The sequence below is a fragment of the Carassius auratus genome, unplaced genomic scaffold (assembly GCF_003368295.1).
Source record: "Carassius auratus strain Wakin unplaced genomic scaffold, ASM336829v1 scaf_tig00217496, whole genome shotgun sequence".
Lineage (NCBI taxonomy): Eukaryota > Metazoa > Chordata > Actinopteri > Cypriniformes > Cyprinidae > Carassius > Carassius auratus.
In genome coordinates this window covers 268,738-296,536 of record NW_020529095.1, presented here as the reverse complement: position 1 = coordinate 296,536, position 27,799 = coordinate 268,738, and the positions used below count along the sequence as shown (strand labels likewise).

The 27,799-nt window shown below is 36.2% G+C and overlaps 1 protein-coding gene across 1 annotated transcript; it reads left to right on the top strand.

The window, feature by feature from the left end:
- Positions 1 to 1,126: 1,126 nt before the first annotated feature.
- zfpl1 (zinc finger protein-like 1) lies at positions 1,127 to 27,599 on the top strand. Its single transcript, XM_026265548.1, has 8 exons — positions 1,127 to 1,287; positions 1,634 to 1,742; positions 2,141 to 2,252; positions 2,738 to 2,931; positions 3,224 to 3,299; positions 26,066 to 26,218; positions 26,673 to 26,796; positions 27,076 to 27,599. Exons 2-8 carry the CDS (start codon positions 1,641 to 1,643, stop codon positions 27,260 to 27,262), a joined length of 948 nt encoding a protein of 315 aa, XP_026121333.1. The 5' UTR covers positions 1,127 to 1,287; positions 1,634 to 1,640; the 3' UTR covers positions 27,263 to 27,599.
- The last annotated feature ends 200 nt before the right edge of the window (positions 27,600 to 27,799 follow it).

The following is a 27,799-nucleotide window of genomic DNA, read 5'->3' as shown; positions in this document are numbered from 1 at the left end:
AATAGACTTAGAAATCAGCCAGTAGTATTTCCTTCCACAAATTATGTACAATCTCACACTCAAAAAAAAGATGTTCTGTTGATTCTGACAATGATTTACAAAAATAACAATTCTCCGTTTCAAATTTGAATAATTTTTGAATAAATTCTGTGAAGGATAAATTTCGTTTACCATTTTAAAATGGATTTCTTTAAATTTAGGAGGAATAGGAAATTTCAAAAACTTAGTTCTAATTGATATTATTTCTTGTTTGTTTAAGTTTTTTAAATAATATGTTCTTTTAGAGGACCCAGGAAAGATCTCATCAATTAGAAATTTTCTCAGCAACCGGTTATTGCATTCTTTGTCATCAAAATTTATACCATTGATCTGTGCTTTATGTAATTTCGGGTTTAGGGACTGATCCAAATTATTCCTTATTATATTAATCATAGCCATTGGAATGTGATCAACTACATTTCTGTAGTCCTCCAGCGTACAAATTATTTTATATTTATTACTAAATTCATCACATTTTAATAGATTTCCTTCTTCATTCATCATATGAACAATGGACCAAATTTGTTTTTTCAACCATCCTTCCAAGTATATTGATTTCTTCCTTCCTAATATAAAATCACCCTGTTATTCCAAATCGGGACGTTATGTGGACTAAAGTTATGCTTGTAAACCATTTTCCAATAGAGCAGCACTTGTTGGTGGAAGGCAGAGAATTTCATGGGTAACTTTGAAACCTCAAAATCACATGTCAATAGAAAATCTATATCGCCTAATTTTTTAAACACAAACTTAGGTAAAGAGAACCACAAGTCTTCACTACAATTCAAAAACGACTGGAGCCATTTTAGTTTAAGTACACCATCCATGGTCTTAAAATCAATTGCATTCATTCCTTCCTCTTCATATTTTTTTATCATATCTGAAAAAAAAAAGTGCTAGACCTCATCGGCCCATCCTTTATGATGTTTATGCATCCGGGCATGTGCATAGCCATAGATATATAAATACCTAGACGCCTCATTGGCCGCTCGACCGCACCTCAACGATGATGCGTCTAGGTATTTTTTTTTTTTTCTATGGTGATAGCCATTATGTATATCTATGGTGACAGCCTACTTTTCAGCTTGATGGTGACGTAATCGCACTGCGACGGTAGCGGAAAAGACGTGGCAAAAATGCAACCTAGATTCTAAAAAAAATATAGATGATAGAACCTGAGAGTGTATAGTTCCATGCTAATATTTGCATCAGTTTGTGGTTGACTGGTATTTGTATTGATCTTTTAAGGTAAATATGGTATTGTTTCACTATTAATATGTTGATTAGGTGCGAGAAGTATGTTGCAGTTGAACAGCTAAACATCCGTGTACTGTCACTGTCAACTTGCTTACATTTACCTTCTGTCGGACTAAATAATGGCACAGTTTTATATATGTATTAACTACCGGAGTTGACCGTTTATATTCAAGCTATATTTTAAAGTGTCAAGAAGAGCTGCATCGGCTAAATGTTTTATATTTAAAACGTATGTTTGGGAGTATATAAGAATCCACCCTCGACTCAAGGTGGATTTAGTGTACTCGAGTTAACAGATATATTCTTGATGATTATATATTGATCTTTTCCTTGACAGAAAGACCATGGGTTTGTGCAAGTGTCCTAAGAGGAGGGTGACGAACTTATTCTGCTTTGAACATCGTGTCAACGTTTGTGAGCACTGTCTTGTATCCAATCACAATAAGGTTAGTTCTCTAATATTTAGTTAAAATTCATGACCGAAAAGGATAGTGTGCCTCAAAAAAATGGAAATTATGTTAGCCTCATATCATTATATTTCTTTCTTTCTTTCTTAAGTAGAATGTAAAATATAATATTTTGAAAAATGTTGGTAACTAAGCAGTTTTGGTTCCCATTGATTTCCATGGCATGGACAAAATTCAGTGGAAGTCAAACTACTTGGCTGATTGGCATTCTTCAAAATTATCATCTTTGTACAAACAAAACTGCATGAATTTGTAATGGCATGAGTGTGATTAAATGATGACAGGATTTTCACTTTTGGGTGGATTATCTCTTTAAGGAGAAAATATATTTTGAAAATGTATAAACACAAACACTTTGTTACTTTATATTTGTACAGTGTATTGTACAGTCATACCTACAGTGGCTACAAGACAGCGATTACAACCCAAACTGCAGCCTGTGCAGCCAGCCCTTAGATTCGCAGGATACTGTTCGGCTAGTTTGTTATGGTGAGTACAGCAGGCATAATGTTTTACAGTGAATTCAGTCTGAAAGTTTACAAAAGAAAAAAGTAGGCATTTTATATTAGGCTGTTTATTAAAAAGAAGTATTTTAAAGCTGTATTATGTGTGGAATTAAGCTGTATGCTTTGAAACACTTTATATGAGGCACTCTCAGCAGTCATTTTCACACAGCAGCAAACCCTCTCCTGTGTTTAATTCTAAGATGTATATTGATATATTTGTTGTTGTCCTACATTACATTTAAAAGTAGTTTCTATTAAATAGTTTTTCAACATAATATTCTGCACACACAAAAGTTCTGCACAAACAGTGGTTAAAACAACACTGCATTCATTTGGTCCACGCACAAACTGAACCAAAAGACCTTCAGTATACCAAATATATTTGGTACGATTGTGTATACCTTTACACCCCTAAGTGGAATATATTTTTTTTTTCTCTCATTACATCTAATTTATTTATCATGTCAGATTTATTCCACTGGTCATGTCTGAATGAGCTCGCCTCCCGTCAGCCTCTCTACACGGCACCAGCTGGGTACCAGTGCCCATCATGCCAGGGTCCTGTGTTCCCACCCCCAAACCTGGCCAGTCCTGTTGCAGACATGCTGAGAGAACAACTGTCCTATGTCAACTGGGCTAGAGCTGGACTGGGCCTTCCACTGGTGAGGGAGAATATGATTATATGGATTTGATACACTTACATCAAAACTATAGACACACACGCTCCTTTATTAATACTATTTAGCACATCTGAGTTAAATAGTAGGGCATTAGTAAACCTTAATAAACTAGATTTGTAAAGTTTGTGTACAAACTTTGAAATTGGCTTGAGAAAGCAACTTTTAAAGTATATATACCTTCATGAGTATGTTCAAGACATTTGCCTTTGAAAATGAATTAAAACTTATTTAGCCATTCATTTGCAATGATATAATGTTACTTCCTTCTATCTAGATTGAAGATCCACCTAAAAGTGAGGAAAGCACACCACATGACGTTACATGCTACTCTGAGTGGTCATCTTTTGAGAGTGAGTTTGACAAAATTGTAATTTACATTTTTGGTAGGGTTCCCACTTGTCTTGGAAAACATAGAAATCTGTGATGCATTTTTGCCGGCATAAAAAAATCGGTCATAAGTTTACATAAACCTACTAGAATCTGCAAATGATATGCATTATATTTAGTACGTTAATAAGCTATTTTATATAACACGTGTGCATATACATGTAGTACATACATAAGTGTAGTATTTGTTAAAAGTATTAACATAAACAGTGTTAATAAAAAAAAAAAATTGTTAATGAAATTTTTTTCTGTGACAAAGACAAGATTTTGACAAGCTAAAACTAATATCTGATGTTAAAAACTATGAGGAAATATACGGCACGTCTTCGTTAACAAGACGAGATGGGGACTATAATGTTATTTGAGGATTTCCTGACATTCAAAATGCATCCTATAGGCCAGTGGTTCCCAACCACTCCCCTGGAGGCCCCCCAACACTGCACATTTTGCATTTCTGCTTTGTCTGACACACCCAATTAAGGTCTAGGAGTCTCTACTAATGAGCTGATGATCTGAATCAGGATGGAAAATTAAATAAGAAATAAGAAAATGTGAATAATTGCTAATTAAATGTAGCCTTATAAATAAAACAATCATAAAATTGCCATTAGGAAAGAAATATTGATTACAAATGATTGATTATTGTCCAGCAGTGTATTTGATTTATTACAGCTAATTAAAAGTAATTAAAAAAGATGATAATTCCTTGTAAAAAAAAATAAATAAATAATAATAATAATAATTATTATTATTATTATATAGGCTACATACATAAAATGATTGTATTTGACATTTCTGTCACTTCTGAAATTATGGCTACGCCCCTGGTGTGACAAAATGTTAGCTTATACATAATACTCTTTAAGCTCTTTTTTAAAAACTTGGCTTACATACATTTTTACGTATGCCATGTCGCATCATTAAACTAGCATTTAACAATGGACAGGTTTTTTTTGTTTGTTTTTTTCTAGCCTATGGTTCTCTAACCATAAATGCTACTGTAATTTGCCCCCGACTAAGCATTTAAAGAATTTAGTAGAAGCATTTAAATAATCCCGTGAATGCACTTAAAGAATGCAGAATCGAAACGCTATAATCAAATCGAATTTAATTGTGAATCTAATTGAATTGAATCGTTCTAAATTTGCAAAAATCGTTCTTGATTCAAATCGAAAACCTATGAATCGTAATCGAATCGAATCGCTGCCTTGCCAAAGATACACAGCCCTACTTCTCTGTAGCCCATTTCCTGCACACGCCTGTGCACGGTGGCTCTGGATGTTTCTACTCCAGACTTAGTTCACTGCTTCCGCAGGTCTCCCAAGGTCTGGAATCGGTCCTTCTCCACAATCTTCCTAAGGGTCCGGTCACCTCTTCTCGTTGTGCAGCATTTTTTGCCACACTTTTTCCTTCCCACAGACTTCCCACTGAGGTGCCTTGATACAGCACTCTGGGAACAGCCTATTCGTTCAGAAATTTCTTTCTGTGTCTTACCCTCTCGCTTGAGGGTGTCAATGATGGCCTTCAGGACAGCAGACAGGTCGGCAGTCTTACCCATGATTGCGGTTTTGAGTAATGAACCAGGCTGGGAGTTTTTAAAAGCCTCAGGAATCTTTTGCAGGTGTTTAGTGTTAATTAGTTGATTCAGATGATTAGGTTAATAGCTCGTTTAGAGAACCTTTTCACGATATGCTAATTTTTTGAGATAGGAATTTGGGGTTTTCATGAGCTGTATGCCAAAATCATCAGTATTAAAACAATAAAAGACCTGAAATATTTCAGTTGGTGTGCAATGAATCTAAAATATATGAAAGTTTAATTTTTATCATTACATTATAGAAAATAATGAACTTTTTCAGAATATGCAAATTTTTTTAGAAGGACTTGTACAGTGCGCAATCAGTTCTCATTGCTCTAAAACATACACAGCAGTTCAGATTTCTTTCATGTAGAATATCTCATGTAAATACAGTTTATGGATTAAAGGGTTAGTTCACCCAAAAAGGAAAATTATGTCATTAACCTTTTAGCCTGTCCCCCCATTATGGGACTCACAGCTGAAAGTGCTCTACCTAACTTATAATTGTAACAGTTTCCTACTTCAGTGTGTTACAAACATAATTTTGGTGTCTTGGGAAAGAAGACCCTTTGGGCTTTACTTTTTATCAACCAAATTTCATAATGCTCAAAAATATTAAAAGTTATAGAAACTGAAGTGCCTTGATTTTTATTTTTATTTTTACCACACTTAAATATTTTATTTATTTGATATAAAAATACATGAAATCAGCCCGGGAGCAATCTAGAAAAGTAATGGGTTGAAAGTCACATGTCTCATGAGTTTCTATTTCAAATCTGAAGAAGATCTCATGAAAAATGAGACTCCTGCAAATATTTTTCTGAGACTGTCTAGACCCCCCACCCCCCAAATATAAGAAAATATATTTCCCAATAATATTGAAGGCTTTTACAAACTATTTAGTCATTAAACATACCACTGCATAGTTTTTTTTTTTTTTTCAATTATAAAACACTAGACAGAAACTTAGACATCATATAAGTGATTTATTTGAGCACTAGAAAAATACAAATAAAATAAGATTTAACTTTGTATGCCAATTACAAAAAATCCTGAGTTTGCTAGAAATGCAGCTTTTACAATGAATTGCAATGCAAATAAGTGCTGATGTGCTGATGGCCACTTATACAGATGGTAATAACACAAATGCGCCATAAAGTAAATAATCCACTCTCTCTATTCATATAGACACGTTAACTTTGATAGCCATGATCATACAGTAATAGCGAGCTGATTTGGGCTGATTTGCACTCAAACAGATTGTAATCATGCAGATACATTCACATTCAACATAAAACACACTCTCACATATATAAAAACTGTTGAAAAAAAGAAAAAAAAAAACAAGGAAAAAGGCGATCACTGTAAGTTCCAGCGAAAGGTGCGTCAGAGCACGTCACGAGCCATAACAAAGGTGCGGCAAAATTCAAATATACTATATTTCGCTTATCTTTCATTCACTTTTTTTTTTCGGTGGATCGTCTCATTCTGTTTGTGACACTGTACACTGCAAAACCATGCCATTTTTTTACTACCAAGTAGAGGTCGACCGATATATCGCTCGGCCGATATATTGGGCCGATATTTGTCTTTTTTTAAATATATCGGCATATACATGTTTAGTAGTGCCGATTTAAAGTCCGGCACGTCGGCGGGCAGCCCCGTGTTATTGGTGCGGTGGAAAGTGCTGCTGATGCTGCATGTGAAGCACCCCATGAATTTCCATGATCGATCGTCGTTTAAATTAATGATCAATTAATAACCTTAATGCTGAAAAACGCGTCTGCAGCGGTATTATGTGCAAAAGCTACTTGGAAAAAAAGCTTTCTCACCCAAATTAAAGGGGTTTTAGTCTGAATAAAATGCTAGTAGCAGTTCTGTAAAATGAATGTGATTATGATCATTTGATAAAATGAAGAGAGGGCGCCATATGTTTGAGATCATGTTACTTGTTGACTGTTTCCAGTCAAGGAGACCGCTGGCGCTGAATGCGCCCCTTTAAATGGTTTCGTGGTGCTCGTTGTTGTATTTTAAAACGCAGCTGCAATGTTTTCAAATGACACTATAGTAGTGGTGCAACGGATCATCATTGATCCATGTTCCGTTCTGATCAATATCTTTGGTTCGGCACGTGATCCGCGGATTAATTTATGAAAAAACAAAAATTAGCGCATGTTCAGTCCACACTCAGGTGGTCATGGCGAGCGGAGGAACGGAGGAGCTTGAACGCCCCGCGCATTTTGGCTTCCCTGTCAGATATAATGATGAAGGAAAAGGGTTAGAGTGAAAAGATTGTGCCAAATCTTTATGAACAGAAGAAAAAAGTTGTGGATGAACTATCCCGAGGATCCTCTGTTGCGCTCACGACAGAAGGGTGGACGTCCAAGGGGACGGAGATATATGTGACGATAACTGCTCTCTTCATCACAGCAGACTGAAAGATGAGAAGTCTGACTATTATGTTAAAAAGAAGATATTATGCCATGTGCACTTTAATTTGATTTCATATATTTTAATTTAATTTTAATTAAAAAAAAGACAAAACATATGTTTGTTTGTCTTGGCCTTTTTTTTTTTTTTTTTTTGCTGATCCGAAAAATGATCCGATCCATACGAGGATGAGCGAGCGCGGGTTTGACTAGATGTATTTGGAGGTTATTGCTCACGTCTCGTTCTGCAAATATCCAAATGTTTCCATATTCGCAATGTATCTAAATAAATAAAAAATATTATAGTTTAACATTCAATTTAAACAAGACGGAAAAGATCATCCTCTTCACATGAGCAAAAACATCCTTGGCATAACAGCAGAGAGGACCGGTATACTATGGTCTATTTAAACTGACCAGTGTAACCTTTTAAGTGTTTGGTTGACTGTACTTTATTTTAATAATGAACAGACTGCGATGTAAGTTTGAAATTAGAATGCACTTTAGATGTTCTGTGTCATTTATACCAAACACAAATGTTGCTGGTTGCTAGTGTGTTTGCAGCACTACTGTTATTTATTTTTTTATATATTTATTTTTTTATATTTTTCAGTTTAATTCATTTTTATTTCTAAAATTGTATTTAAATGTATATTTAAGTTTACATTTATGTTCCAACAAACTTGAAAAATTCTACTTGATAAATGCTCTAAAACTTTGTAAATGATTGACTATATATATATATATATATATATATATATATATATATATATATATATATATATATATATATAACCTGTTTTATATATCTTGGTCAGTTTATTGATTTGTTTGGTTAACTTTGGATACATTTTTTATTGTAATATTCGATAGATGGTTCGAGTCAGTGCTCAATAAATGATGGTAAGTTTAGAAATGTTGTGCATCCACACTCCCTCTGAATTAAAACCCCATCCGATGGCCGATATGTGCTGCCGATTTTTAGGGCCGATATCTTGAAGTTTTCCCCTTCATTTGCATGCTAAAATGTCACACTAATAATATTATTAGTGTGTGTATAAATTAGTGTGACATTTTAGCATGCAAATGAAGGGGAAAACTTCAAGATATCGGCCCTAAAAATCGGCAGCACATATCGGCCATCGGATGGCCCTGACCTCTAAACATCGGCATCGGCATCGGCTATAGAAAAACCCATATCGGTCGATCTCTACTACCAAGACTCAGTTTCTTACCATGTTATTCCATAACAGACACAAACAGATCTGTCGCTGAAGAACTGAATGTAAACAAAGGAATTATGATCCATATTACAACGTTATTGCTTCATTGGACTAAACGTGCTCCATGATATGTTGTTCAGTAGACCCTTGCCTTTCTAACTAAACTAAACGAGTCAATCTTTTGTTCTTTATCTGGCTCTGCTCCATGTTCATCTTCAGTTCTCTCTTCACAGCAGTTCAGTCAGTGTACTGTTTGAGTAAATGAATTGCTCCGGGATATTGGTTTGTTTTAATTCAGAGGGAGTGTCAGCCGCATTAAAGGTAAAAGCTTAAGTCATTTGTGAATTAATGTTTATTTGAGACGAGAACCGTTTCAAACGATTTAGCTCGATTTGGTGAACTGGTTCAAGAAGATCTGGTTACATTGAATGATTCGTTCGCGAACCGGATATCACTACACTGCAGTGAACGCACTCACAACAGACCCGGAAGAGAAGACAATGCTGAATAAAGTCATAGTTTTCTATTTTTTGACAAATGTATTTTCGATACCATACATAGATTTTCAATGGAGAGACAGAAAGCTATAGGGACTAAATCTAAAATATCTTAAACTGTGTTCCAAAGATGAATGGAGGTCTTAAGGGTTTGGAACGACATGAGGGTGAGTCATTAATGACATAATTTTCCTTTTTTGGTGAACTAACCCTTTAAGTGAACATGAACAGGTGGGTGAAAATTGAACGTGTGTCAGTATTACATGCATGCCATTCCTAGTAGGGCTGAACGATATATCGTTATCGTATCTATATCTAGATATGAACTTTCAAGATATTAATATCGAAAAAAGCAACAATATAGACTATATAGATTTCCCCTCTCCGCGCTCGCCCTGCATACAACTCTGGCAGTCACAACAAACATCAGTTTTACGAGTGCCTTTGACTGCACCGCTAAAGCCAGCGCGCACACACTAGGGACGTGGGAACTATATTGTGAGAGGGGGGGGGGGGGGTCGTTTCCATGGTGACGCGTCATTGCTTGTCACGTGATACACTGCAGCAGCAACAGCGCTGAATGAATGATGTTCTGCTTTTATATCATTTTTCCTTTTTTATTCAAAATATACACAAATGTGTTAGTTATGGCATGAAATATCTGATATTCCGATTGTTAAATACATGCAAGTGGAAGTATATTGTTGTTTAAACACCTTTATAACGATCGCGTTAGTTGAGCTGTATGCGCGATGGGCGAAGTTTACGCACGTCTGGAGGTCTCGCGGCGCAGTAGACGACTTATGAGTTATGAAAAGGACCATTGCAAGCTGAGAGTGACCGGCTTTTGTGGTGGAAATTGGCAGTAATACCGCCACCTTGCGCAGTTGTACCTGAGTGTCCCTGGGACATCAGTGCGGTCGGAGCGTGTCAATAAAAAACGTTCAATAAAAAAAACACACATGGCCTGTTCTCAAGTCCATTTAAAGTTTCATTTTTTGGACAGTTTTTTTTTAATGGATTGAATCATTATTAAAAATAATCTTGTAGATTTTTGAATTGCCTAAATCATAAATGAAGCCTGCAGTGATGTTTTTCTTTTGTTATGGCAGCCGTCCCCTCTGCATATATATTTTTTTGAGAATGTTGCACTCCTGTTGCCGTTTGTTATTCTTCACAAAAGTTCATGCCAATAAATAAGAAATATTGCTGACTTGTGCGTTTCCAGTGCTCTCTTTACGTTCGTCCGTTATTCGACGTTGAAAAAGGAAACTTTTTTTTTTTTTTTTTGACATGGAAAATCGATTTTACAATCGATTCAATGAACACTTATGTCTTAAAAATTGAAAATGATTTTTTCACAAAAGTGACAGCACTAGCTCTGAGCGCGCCTGTCTCTGCCCCCCACCCCCAAGCCCCCCCTGTTCCAACGTCTATGCACACTGTACAGAGACAGCAGATAAATTAGAAAGAAAGAAACGAGTGCGGGAGATAATGCAGCCGGTGGCAGTGCAGAATCTGACTTGGTGCCAAAACCTAAATCATCTTCCATAATTTGGAAGTATTTTGGATACAGAAAAGACGATGTAAACCAGAGTGACGTGTTGTGCAGGTCGTGCTTAGCAAAAGAACACGTTGTCATATCGTATCGATATCGAGATATCTGGCATGAAAATCGAGATATGAAATTTTGTCCATATCGTTCAGCCCTAATTCCTAGTTGTCTTTGTCATTATAATGTTAACCAACAAAAGATGTAAAACCTAATGTATGTGAAAAATTAGTTTAATTTGTATCTATTTTGTAAATATATTATTGTCTTATTCTGCTTATTCTTCAAACATTATATATTAAATATTATATGGACAACTATAATTTTTATAAGTTGCTCCCTTTTCACTACTGTTAAAGGGATAGTTTACAGAAAAATGAAAATGTCGTAATTTTATTCAAGGTTTTTTCCAAATTCAATCCTCGATTCAATTTTATCATAAGCTTAATTTCTTTGTCTAAAGAGAGAAGAATTAATGACTATTTTTGTTTGAAGATGATATAGATATGAAAAGTAACTTCTCAGATAAGTTGGTAACTGCAGCTGGACTATAATAATGCAGCGACTTTTCGATGACAAAAACTTTGTAAGACTCACATGACTAAAATGTGACTAAGAATTTTTTTTAAGTCTATTTACAGAAATGCAATATAATTGAATAGTTAAATATAATTCCATGATTTTTACCTTTGTTAAGAAATCGTATTGTCTTTACAGATGACATCTTTACCTGTGTCGGCCACCTAGCTTCTCTAAATGGAGGGGTGGGAGGGGGACTGAGCCGTTGGTTGCAATTTGCAACCTCACCGCTAGATGCCATTTATTATTTTTTAACTATAGTAATGTTGTGGTAAACACTCCTCTCTGTCAATACTATGAATATCAAACAAACATTCATCATGGATCATGAAAGTATATAAGTATACCCCCCCCCATATTTATATGGCTTGCCAATTTTTTCTGATCTGAGGAGTATGACCCACATGACTCCCATTAATGAATGAGTTAAACTCTAAAATGACATGAGTGCAAAATACACACACAGAAAGAGTGAGATCTGGGGGGTATTCCGGAAAGCACATTATGTAACATACCTGGGAATGTTTAACCCTCTGAAGTCTAAGGAGGGTATTTTTGGGCCTAGAGAAGTTTTGTCATGCCCTGACATTTGTGCTTTTTTCAGTTTCTTATAAATATCTAAATGGCTAAAGTCTAATCTCACTGTAATCAGCACAAACTGGGCTATAATAATATGTGAACAGCATGTATGTTCATACGGAAGTTCTAAGCGGCTATGCATTTGTAATAATAAAACCTTCGTATTCATTAGGAAGAAGGAGGCGGGAACCGGCGGACAATCAAATAACTTTTTAATACTTCAAAATAAACACAAAACAGTACACCAGCCCCTCACGGACGACTGGTGCGCTCAAATAAAAACCAAAACATAAAATAAGGCCCAGGCCTGGTCCTCTCTCGTCCTTCACTGTCTTTGCTCCATTTTTATATCCTTCCATCTCCTACGTGGGACTCGAGACTGGCGGTGGGGCGCAGGTGTCGCTGATTTCCCAATACTTCCGCCGGCCTCACTCCTTGTTCCCACGTCCCTTGGCCCCGCCCCACTCGCCACTGCATTATATATATTTTTTTCCTTCTTGTTTTCTCGTTATCTCGACATAACGAAAGTTTGTTTTATCGTTATAACGACATGACAGTTTTTACTGTTGCTATAGTAACAAACTCAACTTTGACAGGCATTTGATGGACACTTATGCAGGCGCTCTTACTTTAGCCTATTTTTCAGCAAATTTTACTTCGCCTAGGTAATAACGTCTACAATAATGTACATAAATAAAAGCTGATCAATCACTGTTGATTTTTCCAGAGACAGAACACCAAATGTTCTGTTTTTGTAATTAGCATGTGTAAATGGCAACACCACGAACACAGGCTGAGCGCCTTCAGAAGGATGCAGAACTATTCTAAGATCTTTTAGAGCTGCTTGGATTAAACTCTCTTTTAATTTTCCCTTTTTGAAAGAAAATTATATATATAATTTTGTAATTTTTAGTAGTCATTATATGCTGTGACCGATATCATGTGTGTTACAAGCTTCTGTTTGAAAAGAGCATTCATGTGCACGTGTAGTGTATGTGTGTGTGCAGAAAAAAAAGATTACAACAATATAGAACAAAACTGAATTAAATTAGCCTATGCACTTTACATATACATCACATTTCTCATCAATATGATTAACAATAAAGATTTATAATAAGAAAAAGAATATAACAAATAGCTTACATCGTTAAATCCCATCCTGCTGTAGATTAGGACAGAACTGAAAATCACCGCTTATTAACTACCTAATCATGTCCCTAAAAGAAGCACAAATAAAGATATAGGTGTAAACAGAATACAGTGACGTCAACCTTGGTTTTTATAAGCAGTTATTTTATGACACAGAACGCGTTGGTGAAACTCATGCATATAGCAAGAACTTAATACACAAAATAATCGTATTGATTCAAGCATTTAACATTTCTGAATTAATTAAATTTCAGTAATGAACAAGACTGCACAAATTATACCGATCACTTGGAAGGTCCGTGTACAGTGGATAGTGTACAACACCCCATCAGTTATATTCAGGTCTATAGTGCCACCCGCTGGCACAGTTTTGTAACTTCTTAGAGAAAGTTAAGTCGTTAAAATGAGAAAACGACTTTTGTTACGTCATTATAACGAGAAAACAAGAAGGAAAAAAAATAAAATATATGGCCGCATAGAACTTCCGTATGTACATGATTGTGTTTTTGAGAAAAAAAAATGTATGCGTGGTTACCGAAAATCAAAAAATCTTAAATCACGTGAATAAGGTCATAAAACACATACAGAACATTGGTTCCCGGGACTTTTTAGAACTGGAGATTGTAGCCTTGAATTTTTCTTTCTAAATTATCTGAAAATTATTGTTTACTCACTCACAGAAAACAATATATTGATTTAAATTTTCTAAGACACTTTTTGTTGGTAAAAGTCATATGCGTTAACTATCATGAAAATAATTGTGATTTACACCTTAGAAGACAAAGGCCCAAATAATGAGCTGCATAATGAGCCTTTCAGTCAGCTGTGTGACTGAAAGGGAAGAGTTACAAGAAAGAATGCAAGGACAAAATAAATGTATATACTTTTATGTTTGTAGTTTATTTAAAATATATATATTTAATTATCCCACAACATAATTTAATATTCATTTGCGAGTGCAGTTAAACAGTTTATTAGGATCAATCAAAGCTGACTTTCAAAGCTGAATTTTTTGCATCATTACTCCAGTCACACAATCCTTCAGAAATCCTTTTAACAATCTGATTTTCTACAAAAAAATTTGTTGTTGTTATTATTATTATTATTATTATTATTAGCATTATTATTAATAATAAAAATAATAATTTTGAAAAGAGCGGAGTTTTCTGGTTTTTCTGGGGGGGGGGGGTGGATAAATTGAAAGAACAGCATTGTTTCTTACATTTATATTATTAACATCAAGTTTTTGAATGGTAGTCTATATTGACATTGAAACTTCATAATGTTTCACTTGATTATACATTTAGTCCGGAATTATAGTTTGGAAAAAGTTGAACTTGTAAAATGTTTACACGTTATGTGAAAACGTGTGTGTGTATATATGTTTATGATCTCTGTTGAATAAAGCGCTTCATTCTTTTTTTTTCTGAGGAAATCCAAATCTCAAATCTTGAGGTCCAAATCAAATATTTTTGGGGTGAATTATGTCTTATTCCTCTCATTGCAAAGCAAACAGTAAAATAATTAAAAAAATTTGAACAGTCTCGCTGCGTTGTCTTCTGTTGTGTGGGCGTATTCAAGCGGCGCTCTTCAGTGAAACATTATAATCTGAATAGGGCGTTCAGTGTGGGGGCATGGTCGCATTAGAAGATAATGAAGGTAGATGTTAAGCCACAAAAATTGGTTGAAATATGAATCCTGCGTGTTCTGTGCACCTCTCTGTGAATGAATGAATGGCAGAGACATGCGGGTTTGTTTACTACATAGACTGAAGCGCGTGACGCTTGCAGTAATTTCAGCATCTGCCGTCTCAATGAGGACATAAAAACGTAAACTCCATCACCAGAACTGTTCTGAGTCACTTCACAAGCATTTTACAGTTTCATCTGAGTAAAATCTTTTTAAAAAATAAAAGTAGCCCGTCAAAATAAAAGTTCAGTTTTACATAAAGGCATTGTGCTAGATATTACTATTATTTAGTAGAATGTATGTGATACTGCTACTACTGTGGAAAAAAATTATAAAACTTCATTTTTTAAAGAAATAAATCACATTTTTTTTTTCCATGTTTAAAATTGAAATGTTTACATTTCATTAAAAGACAAATTAAATTTGGGTGAAACTTGTTTACTGTTTTTCATAATTATATTACTTGTAGAAAAACGTTAAACATAATTGTAAATAAGTATAAAGAAAGTTATTGGTTTTATTTTTAGTGATAAAAAGTTTTTTTAAAGTTTTTAAGTTATAGTGTTTGTGTGTGTGTGTGTGTGAGATTCTTGATTGTTGGTGGTTTTCCCTGTTGGGAAGAGGTAACATTCGTTATTTTTACAGTTGATCTCTAGGTGGGACCATAAACCCTTTGGAGAGGCCTGTGCAAAAAAAGTTATGTTCATAAATTTAATGCAAAGCAGATTTTTTTACAGGATTTTAAGGTTTTAAACTGGCTTTACCATCAAGAAAAGACAAGCATTTCACATATAGGCCATCTGTACTTTTCACCATCAAAAGGCAGCATGTGCATAAACACACTTCTTGTTTTATTGTTTACTCCATGTAGTTCTGAGAGCATGAGGTGCATATTTGGATTTTTTCCGTTACTGTACATCAAGGTAAGTGCACAAAGGTCTCTCTCACACCCTCTCTTTTTCTCTCTCTCTCTCTCTCACACACACACACACACACACACACACACACACACACACACACACACACACTATAATTTGCTATTATACTCCATATAACTCCATATACAAGCCAGAAAATAAGCCTTTTTTTGCACAGGCCTATCTAAAGGGTTAATGGTCCCACCTAGTGATCAACTGTAAAAATATATATTTTTTACCTCTTCCCAAAAGGGAAAACCACAAACAATCAAGAATGCATGATTATATGGTGTCATGGCTTTGCAATCAAAAAATGTCGTTATAATGGAAGTCAATGGGGCTAAAACAGCCACCAACAACTAATTAGGGAGAAAAGATTTAAATCTAATGCTGCACAAAAACTAACAATGCATCAAAGCCAATTTTGTTTCTAATCTTTGACATGCCCAAGACTGTGATAAAAGGTAAAAAAATATCCAGTCCACAATCACTTTTTATATTGAAAATTTCCCAAATCAGTGACTTCATTTATGAACTTGGTAATTAAAAAGTTAAAATCTTGGAATTTTTTCAAACATTTGGTAGTTTTGATCAGGACTGAGGTTAATAGATTTATGCAAAAAAATTTGAAAAAAATATTTATCTGGTACATTTTTACAGCAGTTTAATTTAGTGGATGTTTTCATCCACAAACAACTCGAAAGGGTAGTGAATTTGCCCAGAGTGTGCCGTTGAGTTTTTGAAAAAATTCAAAGCATTTTCCCATAATATGGGCCAAAATAAGATTTGTCACCAAAAATCATTCCATTAGCTCAAACACAGAGAAAGTTGTGGCCAAGATAAGACTCAACTTTACCCCCTAGTGGACGAAAACGTCCCCAACAACGCACAAGGGTTAATTTATTTGTTTATTAAAATATCTTTGTGTTTTGCTTCAGTACCGAAATTGGTACCGAGAACCGTGGATTTTCACTGGTATCGGTACCGAATACTGAAATTTTGGTACCGTGACAACACTATATGTGTGTGTGTAGTTGTGTGATATGTTAATTATAAAGCACTATTGAAAATAATATATAGGGTAATATTATATTAATATGTTATTATATTTTTTGTTATCATATACACTGTCGTCCAAAGGCAAAGCGCAGTTACTACACATCTGGTCAAAATTGAGTTAAGTACTAAAATGGGCTTTGTGACATCTGTCTTGTGACAAAAGTCTCCTGGTTCAATTTTGTCCCATTTCCAAGAAACGAGAGTGTTAAAATTGCAGAAATTACAAAATCCAAACTAATACCAAGGCAAACTGCAGTAAGTGAAGTTACTGAATTCTGGCTTTGTTTTCCCATTAGATTGTGTTTAAATGCAAATATACAAAGATGGGTAAGTTAGATTGCAAAAAAAAAAATAACTCATAGCAAGGCAAATGACAGCTTTATAATCAGTTAACATTAACTAGCCAGCAACTAGCAAATTAAACAGCCTACCTGCATTGCTTCATATCCACTCTGACAACTTAATAATTATTAGCATTTTTGTCAGTTTCATTGTTTGCGTAGTTACTGCACTTTGCCTTTGGTAGGGCAATACAGTGCCCTCCATAAGTATTGGAACAGTAAAGACAAAATTGCTTTCTCTGCTGTGGAGTCAAGACATTTGCAAATATAATTAAAAGATGAATATGCAACATAACTACAGAATGTCACATTTTATTATTAGGTCTTTCGACACACATGTTTACCAAATTAAAAAGGACAGAACTTTTAGAGTTCATCCCACTATACTATTTTATATTGTCTTATGCTTTGAAATGCTTTTCTCCAGCCTTTAATGCAGCCAATTCCAACTGTTGCTAGTTTTGTGGAGTTTCTGTCTTTATTCTCCTCTTCAGCTGGTGAAATGTTCATTCGGATTTAAATCTGGAGATTGATTCGGGCAATCAAAGACTTTACATTTCTTTACCCTGATAAAGTCCTTGACTGAACTGGCAGGGTTTTTTGGGTCATTGTCCTGATCCAATATTAAGTGCTTTCTAATGAGTTTGGTGGCATTTTCTTGAATATTAGTAGCCAAGATTATTTTGTACCCTTCCAAATTCATTCTGCTACTGCAATCATACATTAAGTCATCATTAAAGTTAAGAGGTCCTGTTCTACAGACAGCCATACATGCTCATGCCATGACACGACCTCCACCAGGCTTTACAGATGAGGTTGTATGCTTAGGATAATTTTCACTTCCCTTTTTTCTCCACACTTTTGCTTTTCAATCACTTAGATAAAGATTATCACTTTGTCTCATTGGTCAATCAACTCAGTTCCAAAACTCTACTGGCTCACATTTGTTAAGAAACTTGCCTTTCTATTTTTGGTGCTGATCATAGGTTTGCATCTTGCTGTGCAGCTTCTGTAATTCTGTGTCAAATTCTCCTGCGGACTGTAGATTGACAGAGCATCACCCCAGCTTTCTGGAGGTTGTTGGTGGTTTTACAGACATGTACTTTAGGGTTAATTTTCTCAACTTTTATGATTTGTCTATCATCAACTACTGTTGTTTTTCTCAGCCAATCAGATCTTGGTTTGTAATGTCTCCGGTAGTTTCCAAACTCTTGATTTCTCCATGCCCTTTGTTTTTCCCATAGTTCTTATTGTCGGCTTCCTCATCTTCGTCCTGGTTTGTGTGTGTCATCATCAAATGAAAGACTTAGAATGCAGAAGCAATGGATATAACTGATAAAATTCATCCCCTGCTTTTAAAATCTGAGGAAATAATGCAACAGGACACAGCTGAACATTTAGACTTTAATTTTGATTATTATAACTGACAACTAAGAAAAATTCCAAATTTAGTATATCAGAAAATTTGAATATTGTGAAAAGGTTGAAAAAGTGAAAATATTTGAAGACACCTGGTGCCACACTCTAATCAGCTAATTAACTCAAAACACCTGCAAAGGCCTTTAAATGGTCTCTCAGTCTAGTTCTGTAGGCTACACAATCATGGGGAAGACTGCTGACTTGACAGTTGTCCATTGACACCTTGCACAAGGAGGGCAACACACAAAAGGGCATTGCAAAAAAGGTCCAAGCACATTAATAGAGAGGCGAAAGGAAGGAAAAGATGTTGTAGAAAAAAAAAGTGTACAAGGAATAGGGATTACCGCACCCTGGAGATGATTGTGAAACAAAACCCATAAAAAAATGTGGAGGAGATTTACAAAGAGTGGACTGCAGCTGGAGTAAGTGCTTCAAGATCCACTATGCACAGACATATGCAAGACATGGGTTTCAGGCCACTCTTGGACAACAGACAGCATCAGAAGCATCTCGCCTGGGCTAAAGACAAAAAGGACAACGCAGCCATATACCAGGAAATTTTAGAGCACTTCATGCTTTCTGCTGCTGACCAACTTCATGGAGATGCAGATTTCATTTTCCAACAGGACTTGGCACCTGCGCACAGTGCCAAAGCTACCAGTACCCGGTTTAAGGACCATGGTATCCCTGTTCTTAATTGGCCAGCAAACTCGCCTGACCTTAACCCCATAGAAAATCTATGGGGTATTGTATGTGATATGCCAGACCCAAGAATCCAGAAGAGCTGAAGGCCACTATCAGAGCAACCTAGGCTCTCATAACACCTGAGCAGTGCCACAGACTGATCGACTCCAAGCCAGGCTGCATTGCTGCAGTAATTCAGGCAAAAGGAGCCCCAACTAAGTATTGAATGCTGTACATGCTCATACTTTTCATATTCATACTTTTCAGTTGGCCAAGATTTCTAAAAATCCTTTCTTTATATTGGTCTTAAGTAATATTCAAATTTTCTGAGATACTGAATTTGGGATTTTCCTTAGTTGTCAGTTAAAATCATCAAAATTAAAATAAATAATCATCTGAAATATACCAGTCTGTGTGTAATGAATGAATATGTGTGTAATATACAGGTCCTTCTCAAAAAATTAGCATATTGTGAAAAAAGTTCATTATTGTAATGATAAAAATTAAACTTTCATATATTTTAGATTCATTGCACACCAACTGAAATATTTCAGGTCTTTTATTGTTTTAATACTGATGATTATGGCATACAGCTCATGAAAACCCAAAATTCCTATCTCAAAAAATTAGCATATCATGAAAAGGTTCTCTAAACGAGCTATTAATCTAATCATCTGAATCAACTAATTAACTCTAAACACCTGCAAAAGATTCCTGAGGCTTTTAAAAACTCCCAGCCTGGTTCATTACTCAAAACCGCAATCATGGGTAAGACTGCCGATCTGACTGCGTCAAAGCAACTGAACAACATTCATTTGGAAAACAGTGTCTCAATAATGCTAAATTATATTTAAAGGCAGTTCATCATTGAATTCAGTTATGTCATCTCTGTTCAGTTAAATAGTGTATGTGCATTTATTTGCAATCAAGTCAACGATATCGCTGTAGATGAAGTGACCCAACTAAGCAAGCCAGAGGCGACAGCGGCAAGGAACCGAAACTCCATCGGTGACAGAATGAAGAAAAAACCTTGGGAGAAACCAGGCTCAGTTGGGGGGCCAGTTCTCCTCTGACCAGACGAAACCAGTAGTTCAATTCCAGGCTGCAGCAAAGTCAGATTGTGCAGAAGAATCATCTGTTTCCTGTGGTCTTGTCCTCTGAGACAAGGTCTTTACAGGGGATCTGTATCTGGGGCTCCAGTTGTCCTGGTCTCCGCTGTCTTTCAGGGCAATAGAGGTCCTTTCTAGGTGCTGATCCACCATCTGGTCTGGATAAGTACTGGATCCGGGTGACTGCAGTGATCCTCTGATCTGGACACAGACTGGATCTGGTGGCCACGGTGACCTCGGAACAAGAGAGAAACAGACAAATATTAGCGTAGATGCCATTCTTCTAATGATGTAGCAAGTACATAGGGTGTTATGGGAAGTATTTCCGGTTCCGATTTACCTAATTAATGCAGCCTAAAAATCCTTTAGAGGATTTGGATATTAAAAGCATATTAGTATTTTATGTGTATGCCAGGTTAAAGAGATGTGTCTTTAATCTAGATTTAAACTGCAAGAGTGTGTCTGCCTCCCGAACAATGTTAGGTAGGTTATTCCAGAGTTTAGGCGCCAAAAAGGAAAAGGATCTGCCGCAGTTGATTTTGATATTCTAGGTATTATCAAATTGCCTGAGTTTTGAGAACGTAGCGGACGTAGAGGAGTATAATGTAAAAGGAGCTCATTCAAGTACTGAGGTGCTAAACCATTCAGGGCTTTATAAGTAATAAGCAATATTTTAAAATCTATACGATGTTTGATAGGGAGCCAGTGCAGCGATGCCCTGGCTAATATGGTCATAATACCTGGTTCTAGTAAGAACTCTTGCTGCTACATTTTGGACTAGCTGTAGTTTGTTTACTAAGCGTGCAGAACAACCACCCAATAAAGCATTACAATAATCTAACCTTGAGGTCATAAATGCATAGATTAACATTTCTGCATTTGACCTTGAGAGCATAGGCCGTAATTTAGATATATTTTTGAGATGGAAAAATGCAGTTTTTACAAAAGCTAGAAATGTGGCTTTCAAAGGAAAGATTGCGATCAAATAGCACACCTAGGTTCCTAACTGATGACGAAGAATTGACAGAGCAACCATCAAGTCTTAGACAGTGTTCTAGGTTATTACAAGCTGAGTTTTTAGGTCCTATAATTAACACCTCTGTTTTTTTCAGAATTTAGCAGTAAGAAATTACTCGTCATCCAGTTTTTTATATCGACTATGCATTCCAATAGTTTTTCAAATTGGTGTGTTTCACCGGGCCGCAAAGAAATATAGAGCTGAGGATCATCAGCATAACAGTGAAAGCTAACACCATGTTTCCTGATGATATCTCCCAAGGGTAACATATAAAGCGTGAAGAGTAGCGGCCCTAGTACTCAGCTTTGAGGTATTCCATACTGCACTTGTGATCGATATGATACATATTCATTCACTGCTACGAACTGATGGCGGTCATATAAGTACGATTTAAACCATGCTAATGCACTTCCACTGATGCCAACAAAGTGTTCAAGTCTATGCAAAAGAATGTTTTGGTCAATTGTGTCAAACACAGCACTAAGATCCAATAAAACTAATAGAGAGATACACCCAGGATCAGATGATAAGTGCAGATCATTTGTTACTCTAAGGAGAGCAGCCTCAGTACTATGATACGGTCTAAATCCTGACTGGAAATCTTCACATATACCATTTTTCTCTAAGAAGGAATATAATTGTGAGGATACCACCTTTTCTAGTATCTTGGACAGAAAAGGGAGATTCGAGATTGGTCTATAATTAACTAGTTCTTTGGGGTCAAGTTGTGGTTTTTTGATGAGAGGCTGACGGCTGAATGTTTGCAATTTTATCTCTAATAGTATCGATTTTAGAAGTAAAGTAGTTCATAAAGTCATTACTGCTGTGGTGTTGGGAAATGTCAACACTTGTTGAGGCTTTATTTTTCATAAATTTAGCCACTGTATTGAATAAATACCTGGGGTTATGTTTGTTTTCTTCTAAAAGAGAAGAAAAGTAATCAGATCTTGCAGTTTTTAATGCTTTTCTGTAGGATATGTAACTTTCCCGCCAAGCAATACAAAATACCTCAGGTTTTGTTTTCCTCCAGCTGCGCTCCATTTTTCGGGCTGCTCTCTTTAGGGTGCGAGTATGCTCATTATTCCATGGTGGCAAACTGGTTTCCTTAACCTTCCTTAAGCGTAAAGGAGCAACTGTATTTAAAGTGCTAGAAAAGAGAGATTCCATAGTTTCTGTTACATCATCAAGTTGTTCTGAGGTTTTGGATATGCTAAGGAATTTGGATACATCAGGAAGATAACTTAAAAAGCAGTCTTTTGTGGTAGAAGTGATGGTTCTTCCATACTTGTAAAAAGAAGTAGAATTTACAATTTTGGCTATATGAAGTTTGCACAGAACTAAATAATGATCTGAAATATCATCACTTGGCTGAATAATTTCAACACTATCAACATCAATTCCATGTGACAGTATTAAATCTAGAGTATGATTTCGACAATGAGTAGGTCCTGAAACGTGTTGTCTAAGTTCAGAATGTCTATAAATGCTGATCCCAATGCATCTTTTCATTATCGACATGGATATTAAAATCACCAACTATTAAAACTTTATCTGCAGCCAGAACTAACTCGGATGTAAAATCACCAAACTCTTTAATAAAGTCTGTATGGTGGCCTGGTGGCCTGTATACAGTAGCCAGTACAAACATAACAGGGGATTTATCATTAACATTTGTTTCTCTGGATAATGTTATATGTAGCACCATTACTTCAAACGAGTTATACTTGAAGCCTGCCCTTTGAGAAATCCTGAAAACGTTGTTATAAATTGAAGCAACCCCCTCATTTAAAATAATGTAATCATCAGGTTTTAGCCAGGTTTCTGTCAAACTGAGTACATCTATATTTTAATCAGTGATCATATTATTTACAAAAAGTGTTTTCGTAGAAAGGGATCTGATATTCAATTCGTGGGGAAGTCGTGGCCTAATGGTTAGAGAGTCGGACTCCCAATCGAAAGGTTGTGAGTTCGAGTCCCGGGCCGGCAGGAATTGTGGGTGGGGGGAGTGCATGTACAGTTCTCTCTCCACCTGCAATACCACGACTTAGGTGCCCTTGAGCAAGGCATTGAACCCCCAACTGCTCCCCGGGCGCCGCAGCATAAATGGCTGCCCACTGTTCCGGGTGTGTGTTCACAGTGTGTGTGTGTGTGTGTGTGTTCACTGCTCTGTGTGTGTCCACTTCGGATGGGTTAAATGCAGAGCACAAATTCTGAGTATGGGTCACCATACTTGGCTGAATGTCACCATTTGTTTATCCATATTGCATTTGTTTTTTATTTGTTGAACCTCAATTAAATTGTTAATCTTAACTTGGTTTGGACGTTTTTTTGTATTTTCTAGTTCGGGGAACAGACACAGTCTCTATAGTGTGATATCTAGGTGAAAGAGTCTCTATGTGCTGAGAATTAACTGAACTCTGTGACGGGAGACAGCTAGCAGATGGTCGGTTTAGCCAGTCTGTCTGCTTCCTGACCTGGGCCCCAGTTAGTCAAGTATAAATACTAAGACTATTTGCCATATTTCTAGAGAGAAGAGTGGTGCCACCTCAGGAGGGATGAAGAAAATCTCTTTTCAACAGGTCAGGTCTGCCCCAAAAGCTCGTCCAATTGTCTATGAAACCGATGTTATTCTGTGGGCACCACTTAGACATCCAGACATTGAGTGATGACAATCTGCTATGCATCTCGTCACCACGGTAAGCCCGGAGGGGACCAGAGCATATTACAGTGTCTGACATCGTGCTTGCAAGTTCACACACCTCTTTAAAGTTATTTTTAGTGATCTCCGACTGGCGAAGTCAAACATCATTTGCGCCGGCATGAATAACAATCTTACTATATTTACATTTAGCATTAGCCAGCACTTTTAAATTTGCCAAGATGTCAGGCGCTCTGGCTCCTGGTAAACATTTGACTATGGTGGCTGGTGTCTCTATATTCACGTTCCGTACAATAGAATCACCAATAACTAGAGCACTTTCATCAGGTTTCTCAGTGGGTGCATCACTGAGTGGGGAGAACCTGTTTAATGTTTTGATCAGAACAGAAGAGCGGTGTTTTGACCCATGACTACGCTGCCTTACCGTCACCCAGTTGCCCTGCTGCAGGGGCTCTGTTTCCGGAACCGAACAATGCACAGGAATCCCTGAGGTAGACGCATCCAAAGCCGTATCTTGAGCCCTAACATTCTTACTGTCCTCAATTCAAGTTTGGATGCATGTCTCTAATTCTGAAATCTTCTCTGTCAGCCTAACTATTTCCCTGCATTTATCACATGTGAATCCATCATCAGCGACAGAGATAGATAAACTGTACATGTGGCAAGAGGTGCAAATAACGATAGCAGGAGAAGCCATTACTCGCCGTGCTTGATGAAATATTCTTACTGCGGTTGTTTGATGAACTTGTGAAAAACTGGAGCGAGGGAGAGGAGAAAAGAAAACGCTAACGAGTCCTAACGCTTTGCAGGTGTACTGCACTCACGGATATAAAATAAAAGTGAACAATCAAAGTTAATCTGATAAGATTGATCGATAATATCAGAAATATGGTGTGAATTAAGTTATATTTTACCACTTAAAAAAAACCGAGAGTGATAGTAAGATAAAGATTCTAGAGAAAAAGTAAAATAAAAACAGCTACACAGAGCTACGATTAGCTACAGAAGGCCAACAGGAAGTAGAGAAAACTCTGTCCAACACAGACCCTGAAGGCCTGTCCAGAAGGCATCATTGACACCCTCAAGCGAGAGGGACACAGAAAGAAATTTCTGAACGAATAGGCTGTTCCCAGAGTGCTGTATCAAGGCACATCAGTGGGAAGTCTGTGGGAAGGAAAAAGTGTGGCAAAAAACGCTGCACCATGAAAAGAGGTGACCGGACCCTGAGGAAGATTGTGGAGATGGACTGATTCCAGACCTTGGGTGACGAGATGAAGATTTCGTTTTTCAGCACGACCTGGCACCTGCTCACAGTGCCAAAACCACTAGTAAATGGTTTACTGACCATGATATTACTGTGCTCAATTGGCCTGCCAACTCTCCTGACCTGAACCCCATAGAGAATCTATGGGATATTGTGAAGAGAAAGTTGAGAGACGCAAGACCCAACACTCTAGATGAGCTTAAGGCCACTATCGAAGTACCCTGGGCCTCCATAACACCTCAGCAGTGCCACAGGCTGACTATCTCCATGCCACACCGCATTAAAGCAATCATTTCTGCAAAAGGATTCCCGACTAAGTATTGAGTGCATAGCTGAACATAATTATTTGAAAGTTGACTTTTTTTGTATTAAAAACACTTTTCTTTTATTGGTCGGATTAAATATGCTAATTTTTTGAGATAGGAATTTTGGGTTTTCATGAGCTGTATGCCAAAATCATCAGTATTAAAACAATAAAAGACCTGAAATATTTTGGTTGGTGTGCAATGAATCTAAAATATATGAATGTAAAATTTTTATCATTACATTATGAAAAAATAATGAACTTTTAACACAATATGCTCATTTTTTGAGAAGGACCTGTACAAGGTTCACTTTTTGAATGGAATTAGTGAAATAAATCAACTTTTTGATGATAGTTTAATTATATGACTAGCACCTGTATACTTAATATTAAGTTGTCACAGTCAAAGAAGTCTATTTATTACAATGGGCACTAGACAGAACCATTTAAAAAAATAAATGAAATATTCTAATAAATAAAACACACAAGATCACACTATAGCATTGCAGCAAAGCCATCCAATTATATATATAAATAATTATTATTTTTTTTGTAATTACCACCACAATGTAAATTAAAAACAGATTACAATGTTAATAACAGAATAATTCAAAAAAGAAATACATTAAGTTTTGTTCAAACATTTTAAACTGATTTAATATATTCATCTGTGGTCCAGCCCCTACAGTGGATTTAACTTCAAACCTCACACCCACCAGTCTACCACCTGATCAGGATGTGGAACACATGCACAAAAATGGAGAAATGAGTGTCCAGAATAACTCTGCCATCAGTATGACCACTACCACCGATACAATCACCATTAACACAGGTATACATCAGCACTGGCATATTGTCTTTTTTTTATATATATATATATATATATTTTTTTATATACAGTACAGACCAAAAGTTTGGACACACCTTCTCATTTAAAGAGTTTTCTTTATTTTCATGATTATGAAAATTGTAGAGTCACACTGAAGGCATCAAAACTATGAATTAACATATGTGGAATTATATATATATAGTAGTATAGTCGCTAATACAGGGGTCTCCAAACTCGGTCCTGGAGGGCTGGTGCCCTGTAGAGTTTTGCTCCACCTTGCCTCAACACACCTGCCAGGAAGTTTCTAGTATGCCTAGTAAGATCTTGATTAGCTGGTTCAGGACTGTTTAATTAGGGTTGGCACTAAACTCTGCAGGACACTGGTCCTCCAGGACCAAGTTTGGAGACCCCTGCTCTAATATAATATTTGCTAATTCTTTCCAATGTGTCTTCTCAGCTGTATCCCCAAGAAAGGTATACGACACGAGGGATTCAGGACACAGTACAGTGATGCAGATTGACTTTGATGATGACAAATACCGCAGACGGCCTGCACTTAGCTGGTTTGCACAGGTTCTAAAGTGAGTCTCCTTAGTCTTTGGCTCAAATTCATTTATTGAAAAAAAAGGAATGTCATATGCCATTATATATTTTCATTGGCAGTTTTACCAGCATTGATTTTACACAATTAGTATGTGTAACAACTAGTATGTGTAAATCCAGGATAATTGTATTAATTGCTACATATTTCACTAATTTAATTGATGTACTTAGTTATATTTATTAAGGGGAAAAATGTTTTGTATTCCCAATAAATGTAATAATATAATTGTATATAATTTGTTTTTTCTTTTTTTAAGGAATCGTACTGGCACTAAGAAAAAGACCCTCACACTGAAACAGCGAATCTTCATGTTGCTGTTGGTTGGAGTAATTGGTTTCTTTACACTCATTATAATCATGGCCAAACTTGGTCGAGCCTCGGCTGAGACCGATCCGAACCTGGATCCCATGCTGAATCCCCACATTAGGGTAGGCAACATGTGATGGATCCACTTCCTACTAAAACTCTGTGTGGATTCAGCCTGCAGTTTAACATTTTACTTATAAAACATGATTTGAAAAATCTGGAGAAAGAATCTTCCTCATCATTCTTGGACTAGTGTGAAACAACTGTTTGGACTGTGGAAGGAAAGCGTGACTTGGTGTCCAACCATAAAGAAGATAAAGATGGACATGGTCAAGTAGTTGTCACACAACAAATCTCCGATTTATATTGATTGAGATTATATAAGCTCTATAAGTGTGCAACTGTGTATTATTCTGCTTTGTAATTATTCCTTGCATACCCTTCTTAAAATTGGGATAAAAGATTTTGTCACTATTTTGAAATCTTTATTTTTTATAATATGCACATAACTCTTTAGGACTACACATGGAATTGTTGGGGTTATTGCTTCTCTGAGGTGTAAACATTTTGGTAACATTTATTAATTGCTGATCAATTAGCAACCCCCATTTGTGATAAGGATTTTGCATATAAATGGAATTAATTGGTATTAACTAAAGTTAGGGGCTTGGGCA